We start from the raw sequence: 17,047 nt of genomic DNA, 5'->3' as shown, positions 1-17,047 counted from the left end.
TCCTGTGGCAGTCCTCATGAGAGACAGTTTTATCATAGCGCTTGACTGCACTTGAAGAAATGTTCAAAGTTCTTGAAATTTCTCAGATTGACTGACCTTCATGTCCTAAAGTAATGATGGATTGTCGTTTCTCTTTGCTTATTTGAGCTGTTCTTGCCATAATACGGACTTGGTCTTTTACCAAATAGGGCTATCTTATGTATACCAACCCTACCTTGTCACAACCAAACTGATTGTCTCAAACGCGTCAAGAAGGAAAGAAATTCCACAAATGAACTTTTAAGAAGGCACCCCTGTTAATTGAAATGCATTCCAGGTGACTACCTCATGAAGCTGGTTGAGAAAATGCCAAGAGTGTGCAAAGCTGTCATCAAGGCAAAGGGTGGCTACTTTGAAGAATCTCAGATATAAAATATATTTTTATTTAACACTTTTTTGGTTACAACATGATTCCATTTGTGTTCTTTCGTAAAAAAAAAGTAAAAATAAAGAAAAACCCTGGAATAAGTAGGTGTGTCCAAACATTTAACCGGTACTGTATATATATATAAATTGCGGACCCCCTGCAATATCTAAGCAGACCCCCGGTTTTATACCCCTGCTGTATCTTATTTGTGTATTTCTTTAACACATAATCTGTCACGACTTCTACCGAAGTCGATGCCTCTCCTTGTTCGGGCGGTGCTCGGCGGTCGACGTCGCCGGTCTTCTAGCCATCGCCGATCCATTTTTCATTTTCCATTTGTCTTGTCTTGTTTTCCCACACACCTGGTTCTCATTTCCCTCATTATGTGTTGTGTATTTAACCCTCTGTTTCCCCCATGTCTTTGTGTGGTATTGTTTATTCTGTTTCATGTATTGTGCACATTACTCTGTTGCGCTGGGATATGTTAACCCGTATTGTTATTTCGTGTTCACTTTGCCGTGTGTTTTTGTTTCGCCAAAATAAAAGGCTCCGTTGGCTACACCATATCTGTTCTCCTGCACCTGACTCCTTTACAACCATTTACGCATACCTGACATAATCAAATTGTTCTGGTGGAGATTTGCGGAGGAAAAGGTGCACACCTTGCTGCAGCGTAAAATGATTTCTCTGAACTTTTTACGTTAAATGTTCAGTTTGGACAACTGCTATTGTATAGCTTTAGAATTTCACAAGTGAAGAGTACAAGATCCAAACACCCAGTACTTTTGATCAGTAGGAAAGACAAGATAGAGACAAAATAGACAGAGTGAAAAAGAATGAGAGAGAGCCAGAGGGAGTTTGTCCCCTGGGTTGGGCTTGCTGGGTTGCCTTGGAGCTGAGCTGTTCTCACTGTTCTCCTCTGAGGCCCATTCACACACAGAGAGAGTGAGAGTGTGAGAGAGTGAGAGAGAGAGAGACCACTCAGGGCTCCTAATGAGCTGTGCTCTTTTATGGCCAAGGGTTAATAGAACACCTCAGGGGGCCTCCTAGTCTCCACTACCTAACTCTTACTTTCCCTCTCACAGCCCCAGCCCTGGTTCGAGCACCAGGCACAGCCCCATCCACTGCCACACCTACCCACACCCTAATGGGGACCTCCGAGACTTAATACCTGGGACATGTCCAGGTCTAATGTCATCGCTTTCTCCTCCTCCTCACCCTCCTCCACTTTTCCGCCCACCTCTTTCTCACCTACCGCTCTCTCATCTCTCAATATCTGGGGGAGCGATGCCAACAGAACCCTGACTGACCATGGTGTTGGAAGGAAAATTGAGTAAGAAGGAGGCTAATGATTAACAACGCATAGGAACGCTTGTGTGTGTTTTTTCTCTAATTCCAAGCCCCTGGGCTCTTTTAATGTGCCAAACAGTGTTTATTTAGCAGCAATGAATGAGCGTTAACTCAGGAGGGAGGTCTGGTATTGCTCTGACATGTGTTCCCACATCCAAATTATCACCTCGTTAAATAGGACCCAATTCACTAGTGGCACAGAAGGAGGGTCAGTACACAAGGGCCTATAGGAGAGAGAAAGAGAGGGGGGGAAAACATCACTATCTCAGAAGAACATAGCTTCTTTTCTTCTTCTTTTTCGATTATTTCTTCTTCTCCCAACTCTTTTCATCATTGCCTTCCTTGTCTTGCTTTGACTCCAGCTCTGGGGGGAATACATAAATTATTTCTCAAAAGGGAGAACAAAAATGGCAACAACAGACAGACACACAAGTGTATCCTCTCCTCCGCCAGTGAATGAATAGTCAGAGTTTTTCAAACTTAATTTTGTGTGTGTGTGTGTGTGTGTGTGTGTGTGTGTGTGTGTGTGTGTGTGTGTGTGTGTGTGTGTGTGTGTGTGTGTGTGTGTGTGTGTGTGTGTGTGTGTGTGTGAAACTGAGTTCCTGTATCCATAGTTTTAGCAGTAGGTTCCTGCTGTGGCGGCCATCTTCCCCCCACTGTTGTGGGTAGTGCTGAATGGGCCACTCACATGGGCCACCAGGCCACCACAGTGCTGCGCTAGCTAGCTGCCACTCCCCTTTCCACAGGTCACCCCTTTCACAATTAGCTGGTGGTAATTTGGGGATGAATGCTCAAAGCTGCCTTTCTCCAGCATCCAGCCCCCACCTTCACCTCATCCACCCCCAGTCTCTCCCTATTCTCCCCTCCATTCGGTAGGGCCATGCCAGCTTAGGCAGCGGGGAGCGAGGGCCTCTTCTCCCCTTCCGTGCTGACCACTCGTGGTCACTGAGGCCTGCAGGGAGACCCGCCCAGGATCGGGCGAACAGAGCACGACATGTGACACTATTCTTATTTGCCAATAGGCGGAGCGCACAGCTGAAGAATGGAGAAAGGAGGTTCATAAAAGAGGTTGTTTTGGGGTGGTGGGGGGAAGAACGGGGGGGGGGGGGGAAGCCAGGGCTAAGGGTTGAAGCCTGACCAAAGAAAATAATCCGCTCTCATTTGGGACCGCTGGGGAAGCTTACCCAACACAGAGGAATGGTTTCGAGCGACTTGTTTTTATGTTTGCGGCTCCCGCTCTTTGAGGAGGGGATGTCAACCTGCTGTCAGCGGTACGGTTGGCTGGTCGGCCATGTTGGCCCCTGAAGAGGGGAGCTGTGGAGGGAGGGAAGGCCAGGGCAAGGATACAGGAAGCTATCACAGCGTCAAAGTATCAGATCGCCGAAGAGTCAACATTCCTCTCTAGCTATAACTACAACATAATAGCATCCATCTCAAGTTGAGGAGTTTCACAGAAGATTTCAGATATTGTACAGCCTGTCAATGACTTTATCAGACAAAACTCTTATAGTGAATATATTTCCTATCTTACAGTTGGACAGTTTAAAAGTCGGGCTCCTTAATTCAGCATGTTGGTTTATATATCGACATAACAAATCATGTTTTCCTGTGTTGACAGGGGATGCTCTCAGCAGGTTAGTCTCTAAATCAACATAACTTACTGTATTTCCATGTTTGGACTGGGGGAGTGAAACAAGAATACCCAATGGGACCTTGGTGTCCAGCAGCCATGTAGGGTCCAGCAGCCCTGTAGGGTCCAGAAGCCCTGTAGGGTCCAGCAGCCATGTAGGGTCCAGAAGCCCTATAGGGTCCAGAAGCCCTGTAGGGTCCAGCAGCCCTGTAGGGTCCAGCAGCCATGTAGGGTCCAGAAGCCCTGTAGGGTCCAGAAGCCCTGTAGGGTCCAGCAGTCCTGTAGGGTCCAGTAGCCCTGTAGCTTCCAGTAGCCCTGTAGGGTCCAGAAGCCCTGTAGGGTCCAGCAGCCCTGTAGGGTCCAGCAGCCCTGTAGGGTCCAGAAGCCCTGTAGGGTCCAGAAGCCCTGTAGGGTCCAGCAGCCATGTAGGGTCCAGAAGCCCTGTAGCTTCCAGTAGCCCTGTAGGGTTCAGCAGCCCTGTAGGTTCCAGCAGCCCTGTAGGTTCCAGTAGCCCTGTAGGGTCCAGCAGCCCTGTAGGGTCCAGAAGCATTTTCCTGCTCTGCAGATGGTCAGCACACAGACCCTTTCAGTCAGCACACAGCCACACTGACCCCCAGTCAAAGGCCCTTAACCCATCTAACCCTTCCACACGCTTTACCTCCAATCAGGCCTGACTAATCAATACACACCACTCCCTAAGGACCCAGGGACAAGGCTCTGTGTCCTCTGTGTGTGTATGGTGTCCATCTCTGTGCGTGTTGAGCATTCTTTTGACTTGAGAAGAAAATTATTGTGTTTCACAGCTGAATATAAAAGCCCTACTGTAAGTCATTACAGGAGAAGACTTTGTGAAACTGGTTCACTGACTCCTTCATTCTCCATTTAGTCTCTATTTTTTGGACAGCACACATTCAATTGACATTTTGTTGTTGATGATGATGTTAGTTTGAACTTTGCCAGTGTGGCACTACAACCAGGTGGCGTTTCTGACATTCTGCCTGCCAGTGAGAGGAAGGAGGGAGAGGTCAGTGGAGAGCAGATGTGTAGGGTCACGTCACCTATATGGAAACAGGAGTGCTCCTGGGGTGAGGAGTTAAAAAGAAGAGGCATCCAACCAGAACTGTCCTTGACACGGACAGAAGCCCCTGTCTGGTCTCTGGAAGCAGGGAGCTGGGGGGTGGACCGGCAGGCCCATAGATAACAACTTTACACTGACTGGCTTCCTTTCGCAACCATCTCCAGTTTGATAGCGCAACAGGATTTTTTTACCCACTCTGAAACTCCCCTTTTGAACAATGCTCCACTTGTCCCTTTGTTGTGGTGGAGCTTCTAAGCAGGCCCTAGCTAGCTAACCGACACTAGCTGCCATTAAGTGCGTTTTTTTCTTTGGTTCTTTATCACGGGGTGGAGGGATACAAAGGTTCACCGGCCCACAAAGACACCCCACTCAGGGATGGCGCCATTTCAGTCCAACTACTCCTTTAACAGAAGACTGAAGCATAACCTTTGATCAACCACTGCAAACTAAACAGCAGCCAGATTAACTTGGCATGGCTGAGAAAGCCCATCCATGTTGGGGATCTTTTGCGGTCTCAAGGATCAACTATTTCAGCTTATATATCACATTAAACATCCCTAATTCCCTAATGTGGAATAATAAAAGTGACAATTTACAAGCACACTACATAGCCAAAAGTATGTGGACACCTGTTCGTCGAACATCTTTTTCCAAAACCATGGGCATTAATATGGAGTTGGTCCCCCCTTTGCTGCGATAACAGCCTCCACTCTTCTGGGAAGGCATTCCACTAGTTGGAACATTGGTGCAGGGACTTGCTTCCATTCAGCCACAAGAGCCTTAGTGAGGTCGGGCACTGATGTTAGGATATTAGGCCTGGCTCGCAGTCGGCATTCCAATTCATCCCAAAGGTGTTCAATGATGTTGAGGTCAAGGCTCTGTTCAAGCCAGTCAAGTTCTTCCACACTGATCTTGACAAACTATTTCTGTATAGACCTCGCTTTGTGCACGGCATCATTGTAACACTGAAACAGGACAGGTCCTTCCCCAAACTGTTGCCACAAAGATGGAAGCACATAATCATGTAGAATGTCATTGTATGCTGTAGCAGTAAGATTTCCCTTCACTGGAACTAAGGGGCCTAGCCCGAACCATGAAAAACAGCCCCAGACCATTATTCCTCCTCCACCAAACTTTACAGTGGGCACTATGCATTGGGGCAGGTAGCGTTCTCCTGGCATCCGCCAAACCCAGATTTGTCCGTCGGACTGCCAGATGGTGAAGCTTGATTCATCACTCCAGTGCATTTCCACTGCTCCAGAGTCCAATGGCGGCGAGCTTTACACCACTCCAGCTGACGCTTGGCATTGCGTATGATGATCTTAGGCTTGTGTGTGGCTGCTCAGCCATGAAAACCCTTTTCATGAAGCTCCCGACTGACTTTTCTTGTGCTGACATTGCTTCCAGAGGCAGTTTGGAACACTGTAGTGAGTGTTGCAACCGAGGACAGACGATTTTTACACCATACACGCTTCAGCACTCTGTTCCCGTTTTGTCCGCTTTTATGGCCCACCACTTCGCGGCTGAACGGTTGTTGCTCCTAGTCATTCCCACTTCACAATAACAGCACCTACAGTTGACCGGGGCAGCTCGAGCAGGGCATAAATTTGACAAACTGACTTGATGGAAAGGTGGCATCCTATGAAGGTGCCATGTTGAAAGTCACTGAGCTCTTCATTGCAGGCCATTCTACTACCAATGTTTGTCCATGGAGATTGCATGGGCGTGTGCTCAAATGTATACACCTGTCAGCAATGGGTGTGGCTGAAATAGCCGAATCCACTAATTTGAAGGGGCGTTCACATACTTTTGACCATGTAGTGTATCATAAGCACAATCATTAACCAAATATAGTACATGTCAACAAAGGAGTGTTGAACTTTCCCCAAGCACTTCAGTTCAAGGCAAGACTCAATATTTTTTCATGGCAAAAAGTTGGACTGCCAGAAACTCAAGAGAAAATCTTGTTCAAACAAAGCTCAACAATTATCTTTCTCATAGGGAGATTCTGGGGAGAATGATGATTATGTAGTGAACAAGCACAGATCGATCATTCCTCAGTTATTCACACAAGAGTGACAGACTCCTAATATAGAGCATGAAAGTTAGGAGCCTTGCGACCATAAGTGTTCAGAACTACTTCTTAAACCATAAAAACACTCTTAGGGAGGAGCAGTGAACGAGCACAGTACAGCACTGCATGGATCTGACTGGCAGCTGAGACGAGAGCCCATGACCCATCAGCAAACCACAGAACCATAAATTATATATCAGAGCCCCTTCATGACCAATACATCTATATGGAATATGAACACAGAAAGAGAGGTAACACCACCGTAAACTGTCAGAATGACGGAGATTTAAAATCAACTCGACAAAAAGGCTAAGTTGTAAATAACAAAGGATGTAAAAGCGTTGACATGACAGAAGCAACAGGGAGTTCAGTGCAGTAAAATGGCAAGAAATAGAGACTGAAAAAGTGTGAAGAATTCATTGAGCAGCTAATGAAAACAGTCCAACTGAAAGGACCAGCCAACTCATCGGCATTCCGATCACACTGTGGCAGGTGCTAACAGTACCTTTGGAACTAATAAGGCAGAACCATAGAATTAGGAATGAAGGATATCTATGGGTAGAACAACAATGACTGATCCATGTTCTATTCCAGAAAGTACAACATTGATACTTTCAACTGACAGGGCATACAGTAACTTCCTTCTCAATTGAACTGGTTGGTCCACACAGCACAGACTGCCCTGACTCGCTCTCCCTCTCTCACTCCTTAGGGGCTGTTCATGCATGACCTCACAGTGGAAATGTGTACCTCCTGATACAAAGCGCCCCCGTGCACAAGTCTTGTGTTTGTCTTTGACACCAAATAAAAACTGTCAAAGTACATCAGAGAATCACAATAATCCTGTTATCACTGCTCTATTCTCTTTCACTTTTGCAGCGGCCTCTCCTTCCCTCTCTCTTTTCTTTTCTATTCTCTCTCGGGCTGCATTTAGTTAGTGAATTCCAAGGCTAGGTTTGTGTGACCATTGGGCCGCGGAGACAAAGATGGTGCAAACTAGCCAGAGAAGAAGAGTGGAAGGCACAGTAGTATTGTGCAAATAAACATCATGGCATCAGAAGATCGCTTTACACTATTGCAAAAGACTTCATAAATGGCCCACACATAATGCAACAATAAACTATGATTTAACGGAAAACTCCACCCAAAAACATTTTTTTGGTATTTGTTTCATTAGTCCATTGTTGATATATGTCAGCAATCAGGTTTTCAAGATATATAACTTTCAAAATAGATCCGGTATGATCTCTCTCTCGTACGGAAAGTCCAGTATGTGACACTATTGGGAAAGTTAGGAGTATTAATCATGAAGTATGATTTCATCTATTTAGTTTATCTTCTCCTTGAAGACAAAAAAGAAAGCTTATCAAAACGTTCCATGAGCAGCATGCAGGGAGAACTACATTCAGAACTACAGCCAGCTGGTTCGCTCTGACACACACTCTCCTTTACTTCAGTAGGGGTTGGGTCCGTTTTATTGACCCTGCTTATCTTACTGTTAAAGCATCCAGACTGTGAGTTTCACACCATCAAGTTATGTAAGAGCAGGACAGACAGAGGGAATGCAAGAAAACAACGCTTCACTTTGTTTGTGTGGCGTTTGTGTCTCGGGCAAAAACACCAGTGCCCAGTTATAGAATTTCAGCGTGGCATGGTGTGTCTGACACACAACATGTGTAATTGCATGAGAGGGGAAGTCAGTACAGCTTACTAAAACATGAGATGCTTTCTGACAAACTGGGTTAGATGGAAAAGCTCAGCTTAACTTTTCAGTCAGTTGAACTGTGTGTGTGTGTGTGTGTGTGTGTGTGTGTGTGTGTGTGTGTGTGTGTGTGTGTGTGTGTGTGTGTGTGTGTGTGTGTGTGTGTGTGTGTGTTGGCCTATATTTTAAACATACATTTGTCAACAGATCAAACTACACTGTGTTCCAATATTGTTACTCTTGTCCCATCAAATGATAAGCCAAAAGAGAGGCTTGGCTGGAGGGTATGATTTCTTGAGCAGATTTGAGGGATAACCGGAGGCCTAAGAAAAGCCTGGAGAATACTAAATAAAGACCCAGCCCCATTCTAGGTACAGATACGGGTTTATGGGCCACACAGCCAGAACCGCAGATAAAACGCTGGTGCATGTGTGTTTATTCTATCCGTTCCTCACACGGTGCCCGCCAGCAGGCAACCGTCGCGTCATGTTTTCTCTGTAAACAGCGGCCAGAGAGAGGGTTGAAACATCGACCCAAAGGAATCCACCGCAGCTATTCTCCTCATTGCCATTATCATTAACTGCTCAATGTTCCGTTTTGCTCGTGTTTGTTCTTTCTAAAAGTATAAAATGATTTAGAGGAAATTGGGTTAATGGGAAATCTAAATAAAATTAGCTAGAATTAGCGCTTACCATTTGGATAACTTATTTCAAAGTGTGCAAAGTTTAATAAATAATTGTAGGCTATCAAAGCCAATTCAAAACCTCAATTTGGATCTCTGAATAATAAATTCGGCATAAAGACAGTGTCTTTATTTTGAATCAAATCCATATAGCCGGACACCCCCTCCATACACACACGTTTCTCATTCCGCTTTTCTTTCATTTCACTGCTCTACTTTAGTTGGGGGCCCTCAACTGCCTCGCATATTTAACAGCCCGGCTCTTTACACACAGCACCAAATCCGATTATTCAGAGGGGCATGCAATTGTTTTTATCAACTTGTCAGATGAGCTATTAGTTCTGCTCGCCGTCCATGGACAAGAGATGGAGAAACTCTCCTTAAACTAAAGCAATGTCCCCGGGGTTTAAGCAAGGAGGAAACCAACCACTATGCATGGTCCCTGGTTTTCCTGCAAAGACCTTCAACAGCTACGCTATATTCGGCATTTTACTGCGATATTACACTGAAATTAAAAACGCACATAGGCTGTCTGCATTTAATGCACCGACTTCATTATTTTAAAGTTTTAATTTGACTAATTCGTTCAGGTAAACGGATTAGGCTACATAATGTTCCACTCGTATTAATTCGATATGAGTTGCCATTGCTCAGTCGTCGTTGACTAGTGGCCTGCTGAATATGATACTGAATATGACATCTAAATTACGTTAATAGGCCCTACTACTTTTATAGGCTAAGTTAAAATAATCCAGCGTGAGGTAGAGCACGTTGTTTATAACGTTTAATGATGTATGACTAATATAGGAGGGGGTTTGTCATGTATTTACAAATATTGACCAAGGAATAGGTCATATACTGTTGGTGGGATTTGGTTTGATTTCTTACTTAATTAATTCTGGGGTACGTTTTTCTTTCATTATCCTACAGTAGCCTACTTAGCCTAGTATATTAGTCCTCCTTCCACTCATTATCCGTTCAAAATGTAAATGACTGGTATAAAGGTTAGTTGGTTGTATACCCTCTTAAGAAACGTTTGAATCGTTTTTTTCTTTTACTGTTGTTCTCCGAGTAGCCCAGCGCTATTGTGTTGTAGATTACTGTTACTTTCGAGTGCATGTATTATGTATACATTTTGAAGGAGAGTGCTAGGACAAATCCGCTTAGCTTAGAATTTATTTAAGCTTAACATAATTTTTTCCAACTCAAATAGGCCGAACTATAATAGTAAGTATGGCCTTACGTTGCATATTTATTTCCATTGAAAGTTTGAAATATACAAAAAATGTAATTGATAATTAAAGTAATCAAGCACATCTTATTTCTAATATATTAGGCCTATATAGCATCCAATAATAGCCTAATAATAATGAATCGATCTCGAATTCACAACTTGCACATTGCCTGACCTTTTCAGACTGTAGTATAATAGACCTATTAGTAACTTATATTCAGTTTATAATCAACTAATTATTTATTTATATTTAAAAGTTAAACTCAGTTTAACAGCGCTGAAAAGTAACCCGTTAACTTGCAGTATTACACTGTGTCCAACAGAGACCACTGTACGACGTGGAAACGGCTCAGCCCAAGCGATACTGAGACAGGACATGTTCATTCAGGCATAGTCTAGCCTACTACCGGATCATAAACTGAAGAAATAAAAATACAAACGTATGCATTTGTTATCTCTTAATGCTATCCAATGACCCTACAGTTTTACTCATGTTGGAATACTCGATTATATGTCCACGTTGACGCCAAAACTGCTTGGAGTTTGGAAAAGCACCATACCAATATACAAAACTAAAAGTCTATTGGAATAATAGTCTGTACTGTAGATTATAGATATTATATTTTCTATTGACCTTACCCTAAATATGGTCACTGACGTTATCTCTCAACATTTATGCAGAATAAACTTATGTTGCAAATAGCGAATAGGATATGATCTAGGCCTATTATTATGCATTATGGAGCTAACTAAAATAACCTTCTGAACATATTTCGTTTCATTTGATAAATTATTCATACAAATCGTATTGTAAAAACGTACATATATAATTATCCTGAATTATACTATCGAATCATTTTACAAACACTGCATTGTTTAATTATATACTGGTTATAGCTTTATGATATATTAGATTATACAACTTTTCCTGTCATTTTAATATTATCAACTATGCTAGTCTAAGTGCATTTTAGACTGTTATAATGCAAAGAAACCCTCCACCGTTTGCAATCCAATATAATGTTTGTGGAAGATATAGGCAACGAAACGACAGGAATAGGCTGCTATGGACAACTATTGGAACGTCAGCTCTAGTAACTGGATGAGAAGCTTTGACTGTCATGCATATTCTCTCACCGTTTCTTGTATAGTGCTGGTTCATCTATGGGAATCATTGATGTATGTCTGAGAACCTATCATATTTAATGCACATTGAATGTGAGAGCATATAATATAGATTAATTTACCTGTACCACTCCAGTCCATTCTCGTAGTTTCGGTCGAAGAAGTGCGGTTCGGCTCCCACAGCTCGGATGTCTGGATGCACGCGGAGGAACTCGAGCAGCGCGCGCGTCCCTCCTTTCTTTACACCGATGATGATCGCCTGGGGAAGCTTCTTGCTCCCTGATCCGTTGGAGAAACTTGACATCGCACCAGGCTCAGGAGCTCTCTGCCCCTCGCCCCTCATCTCGTCCCAGTCGTCTGCTCCTCTGTACGCGTCTATATCGTTATTGAGCAAGTCTCTGGAGGAGGTCCGGACAGAGGGTTCGTCGTAATCGGATTCTATATCCACCCAGGGTTGGGGTCTAGGGAGCAGTCTGGACATGAGGTCCACTCTGCCGTTATTCTCTATCCTTTTACCGACCACAGACCCTGTCTCCTTTCCCCGGTAATTGTCCACGACCAAACTTGGCATGGTGGCACAGTAGCCCACGCAGGAGTAGAGCATGTATACCCAGAGTAAAAACATAATGCCGAGCAGAAATACTTTATTTTTCACCGGGCTGAATGAGAGCGCATACAGATTGTGACAAACCAGGCTATATTCCATAAGCCTTGCGAGTGCATACCATATTCCAGCGACACATATTGCCAAAACCACTCACTCCCGATGGCACATCAAGTAACCTCGCAAAATGCACATGCCATTCATTTCAAACGGAAAAAAATAATAAAGCAAGCAAATAAACTAAAGCGGATGATGTATCCACTGGTGCAAAGTCATTGCATGCTATAATCGTCATTCACCAGAGCCACAGTAAAGAATTCGGAAAATGATACGAACGACTGGTGCACTTCAGTGGTGCTACTCCACACCCTAGCCGTCTCTCTTCACTCGCATCGCCGTTGCCAAACCTTCGAACAACTGCTAGTTTTAAGCCTTCTCTCGAGGACTAGACCTTTTACAGCACGAGGGGGCGTACCGATACATCTGATTGACAATCACCATGGCCAATTGACTCACGCAAGCTAAATAATCAGTTGTTTGTTGGTAGAAACGGACCTATCACAGGAGAGTGTGGGAGGGCGCTCGCGTTGGGATTCTCGCCATAGAGATGAAACGCTCTTATTGGATGAAGAGACGAACGGTATTCTATATAATCACTAGGGAAATTCTATAGTTAAAACTGTATTTTTGGTGAGGCAGCTGCGAAGTCCACCTGCTGTGCTATTCCCTTTTTATCTTTGAGCATTATTTAATGTGTATACTAACACAATGGATTGGGTAGAGGACTATTTTCTGCTTCTGTGTCATATAGCCTATAGGCCTACGAGAATAAATGATTTATTATGCATATCACTGAAGCGCATATCTCTGAAGTTATAGGCCTATGTATAACCTTTCTGGTCATCTCAAACTCTTTATGACCAAATAGAATTTTTGCTGTTAGAGATCTTCTGCGTTGCCAAACATAAGGGGCCATCGATTGTGCCAAGCACGGTATATAGGCTGCATTAGAAGTTAAACATTTTATTCCATATTTTCAAGGAGAAAAATATTTTCGATGATTTTGCTTTTTCAAGAAAGCTACATGGAGATATAGGCTACAAATTAGTATTCATAACAAAAAACAGTTATAACAATGTCGTTTCCCAATTGTTTTGGCAGAGAACTTGGAGAAGATATTAGCTATATACTTGACAATAATGAAGTTGAACCGTTGGTGAAATCAACTTCAAGTCAATTTTAGATGGAGAAATGAGCGGTTGTTATCAAAGGAATAGTAGACTTCGCCACTTCATTTTTTTACAGTGAACGTAAGTAGTCATTAAATAATAATAATGATTCATACCTTTATTATTGATAATAACACATTAATTATTAGCAGTTGTATTACAAAAACGACAAGATGATTATTATTATTATTACTAGCCTATCATTATTATTATTATCATCGAAAACAACAAAATGATGCTAATTAGAATTTTGAGTTATGCAATTCTTGCAAGAAAAAACATGTCTTCATTCAATTGAAGAGGACTTTGGCCTATCAGTTTATTATTTGTTAATATTATTATTTGTTAATATTAAACTAATTGTATGCCATCGGAAATGACCACGTTGTCCTAAATGCAATGTAAAAATGCAGAAAAATGTCGACTTCAAACGAAAACAGTGTGTGCTGGAACTTTCGAACCAGTTTGACAACAAGTCCCCAAACGGTGTGTTCGCGCTGAAGGTGGCTGACTATTCATGAGGAAATAAACGCATGTGTATAGTTCAGAACGTTTTCACTCTCACATGGATATGAATGTTATGTGTATAATGTGTTATTTCTTAATGAATATGAACTCATATGGCTACCTCATGAACTTGAGAACATTTTCTTCATAAATAAGTCAATTAGACAAATATTTGGTCAATCAATCAAGTCTTTTTTCGTTAATTGCAAGGGCAACTAGTGTAGCCTAGTAACCCACAGACTGCCGCCACCGCCCAACAGCCTACACATTCTGTGATGCATGGTACATGAAAACTAAACCCATTCTCCGAGGACAATAAACTACTTTAGGCTATTCTATATCAGGCTTTTTTCATGTTCTTTGTAAAAAAATATATTTTAAAACTATCAAAAAGGATAAACTTGAAAAAGAGCTTAACAGGTCTAAATTACAGCAATATTTTAACAACTTTGCACGTCAGATATCAAGTCAATGACAACCCTAAAATTGATCAGTTTAACTTCAAAGGACATCTACATTCGATCCAAAATCACATTAATTAGAGGTCCGAGCACCGAAGGTACTGGAAACCTTATTGTATAAGTTATATTTCTTAGTCTGAAAAATAACTGATAAACCTAGCCTACATTAGCCTGAACAATTTTGTCAAAGACACATCACATTGCAAAGGTTTCAGAGATGAGTATGCTAGATAATTTACAGGCCACTATAAACATACATAGGCATAGGCCTAGCTATACAATTCCATACATTCGAGTCACTGAAATCTTTGCAACACTTAGTGTTTTTGTGTCTTGAGACTATCTCACAAGCCCAAAAACATTTCGTAGAAGATCAAGTAATGTGCTCAGGATCTGTTAAAAGGCCCCAAGTTACTTCAAAACTATGCTACATTACCGAGGCATTGGAGGTAAATCCACGACACCAGGGTTAGGCCACTTTACACGACTGACCAGTCACACTAAGGCAGCGCGGGGGGAGTCGGCCAGATGTTACGGTCAAGAATCAAGTCGGTCCTCCTTCGGGAGTCGGGAGTGCATCTCTGTCGGGCTGTATCTTCTGTTAATGGTAGCCTATAGACGCCAAATTGACTCGGGTTCATTCTTTCTTATGTGTTTAACATTGGGCCATATAGACTAGCACTACTAGACAATATTCAAATCAAGAAATCTTTTAAATATTTTTGAACGTGCACATTTTTATTTAGGCTGTACAATTCTAAAAAGTCGAATAATTCCAGAGCCCCTAAATCATGCGGAACCACTACATCCTGTTTAGACTACGCTACTACAGGCCTAACAACCGACGGTAGGCTAGTGAACTTGATCGACCAAATAACATTGAGGGATCGACCCCATCCAAGTTAGAAATGTACAGAACACGAAGAGCCTCGAGCTCCTCTGATAGTAGCCTTTTGTTTTCCACTTTACTATTAGGCAAAGTCTTTATACGATCCATCAACTAGGTTGTCGTGGAATGTGAGCCATTTTCTCGTTTAATTCTGAGATCAGAGCCCAGATGTCGGGTCACTATGGACATAAAAGCCAGCATGCGTTCACAGTGGATGTCTGGATGGAAAGTTCCTTCCGCGTGTTTATCAATATTTCACTCTTTGTTGTTGACTCTGGCAAAGGCCCTGCTGCCTGACACTCTGGTGCCTTCAGTTGACGGCGATTTAAAGGGTGCATGTCACTGCGCTGAATAGAGGTTTTAAGTTCCAAATGGCAGACAACTCCCTATGCAGTGCATTAAATAGGGTGCATTTGGGACGCCCTTAGAAGATACTTCCTTTAAATTAATGATTATAAATGCATAACTTTGGGATAAAATATAGGAATTATTCTTACGATTAAATACTTCTAATTCATGAAATCATACCAAAACCACATTTTGAAACATTCCCCCGCCTTATTTCAAATAAAGGGAATAGCGCTGAAATATTTATATGAAATAAAACACGCACGAGGAAAATAAGAACTTTAATGTTTAAGACTATTACTGAAATATAAAACAAGGCTACTTTATTAAAGATGGAACAACTGCCATCTTCATAGGAGGATATCATTTACCTGTCAACAAGACAGCAGGTGAAGAATCAAGGCTTCTGGTTGACCAGGTCCATCAGCGAAGGGAGCTCCAGGACTGTAGAAATCTCAGAGTGGAGGCCTGGTAATACGAGTCATAGTCGCTATACACTTGTCATAGAGGCAACAGGTGAGAGCTGTATTAAATGCCTATGAAGTTTGTACAGCATCTGAGATAGGAAGGGAGAGCAAAGTAGAGGTCTGTGGCTACGTCCTAAATGGCACCATATTCCCTACATGGTGCACTACTTTTGACCAGGGCCCATAGGGTTCTGGTCAACAGTTGTCCACTATTTAAGGAATAGGGTGCCATTCGGAAGGAACCGAGTGGCGAGAGGAAACCCCAGCAGGGGAAAGAAGAGAGGGAGCCGCAGGGGCAAGGCAGACCCCCTTGCCTCCCCGTGGATGGAATCGAGTGAGGTCCAGTCTATCACACTGCTTTCACAACCTCCTCTGAGCGGATGTTGTAAATGTGACAGGCAGGCAATCACACTGACTGAGCCCTCAGAAGGTTGGCAACTGACATTTCATCTACACACAGAGAGTGAGACACAGAGAAACACACAGACACACATAGGTTGCGGTGGTGTTTTTTCAGCCTATACAGTAACAGCTGTGCTGATATAGAACACTGTATCCATTCTGAGCCCTTTCGGAGGATATTAAACAGTTCTGTTCCTCTGCAGCATGCTTGGGACAAATCCCACAGCCCCCTTTAACTAAGGAAGGGGAGGTAAAGGAATGGGTGTCCCAAATTGCACACCATTCCCTAAATAGTGCACTACTTTTGGCCAAAGCCCTAGGGCCCTGTGTAGGGAAAAGGGTGCCATTTGGGACACCAGCATTGTTTAATGGAGGTGGGTGATGTTTAACGTAAACAATCTAAGAGTAAAGAGTGGAAGGGGAGCATGTGATGGACTAAGTGACAGGTACAGCAGTGGGTTGATTTTGGCTAAATAGGTGTTGGTGATATTGATATTCATGTGACTAACAGGACATGTGTCTACTGAGGCTACAATTAACCTGAATCTTGACATTACAAAAGTTTATGCCCATGCCAACACAATTATCTAGCTGGCATGTAGTGGTAGTGTACGTGTGGGTGATGAATATCTACACAAATGTGTAAGACTCATCCCTTTTATGTCAGATAGCACGATGACGTCATCTGCACTGATAGGAATACGCCCCCTGTGGGAAGGACTTGGTGTCACTAATGAAACCCTCTAAATTTGCTTTAATATGGATAACAAAGATTTCTATGCTTGAATGGGAAACAACACTTGACACAGTATAATGAAATAATTAGACAATCAACTGACTCAAAAGTAAATCAAATAAA

The 17,047-nt window shown here is 42.8% G+C and overlaps 1 protein-coding gene across 1 annotated transcript in view; it reads right to left on the bottom strand.

Annotated features, from left to right (window-relative positions):
* hs3st3b1b (heparan sulfate (glucosamine) 3-O-sulfotransferase 3B1b) overlaps window positions 1-12,316 on the bottom strand; it is a 31,753-nt gene extending 19,437 nt beyond the window's left edge. The window contains exon 1 of the mRNA XM_055890136.1: window positions 11,404-12,316. Within this exon, the coding sequence (XP_055746111.1) occupies window positions 11,404-11,987 (584 nt within the window). The 5' untranslated portion in view covers window positions 11,988-12,316. The remainder of the gene's footprint in view (window positions 1-11,403) is intronic.
* Between the last annotated feature and the right edge of the window lie 4,731 nt (window positions 12,317-17,047).

This window comes from Salvelinus fontinalis, chromosome 30, assembly GCF_029448725.1.
Source record: "Salvelinus fontinalis isolate EN_2023a chromosome 30, ASM2944872v1, whole genome shotgun sequence".
NCBI classification, from domain to species: Eukaryota; Metazoa; Chordata; class Actinopteri; order Salmoniformes; family Salmonidae; genus Salvelinus; species Salvelinus fontinalis.
Note: the sequence above shows the minus strand (reverse complement) of the source record. Positions and strands in the feature narration are given on the sequence as shown.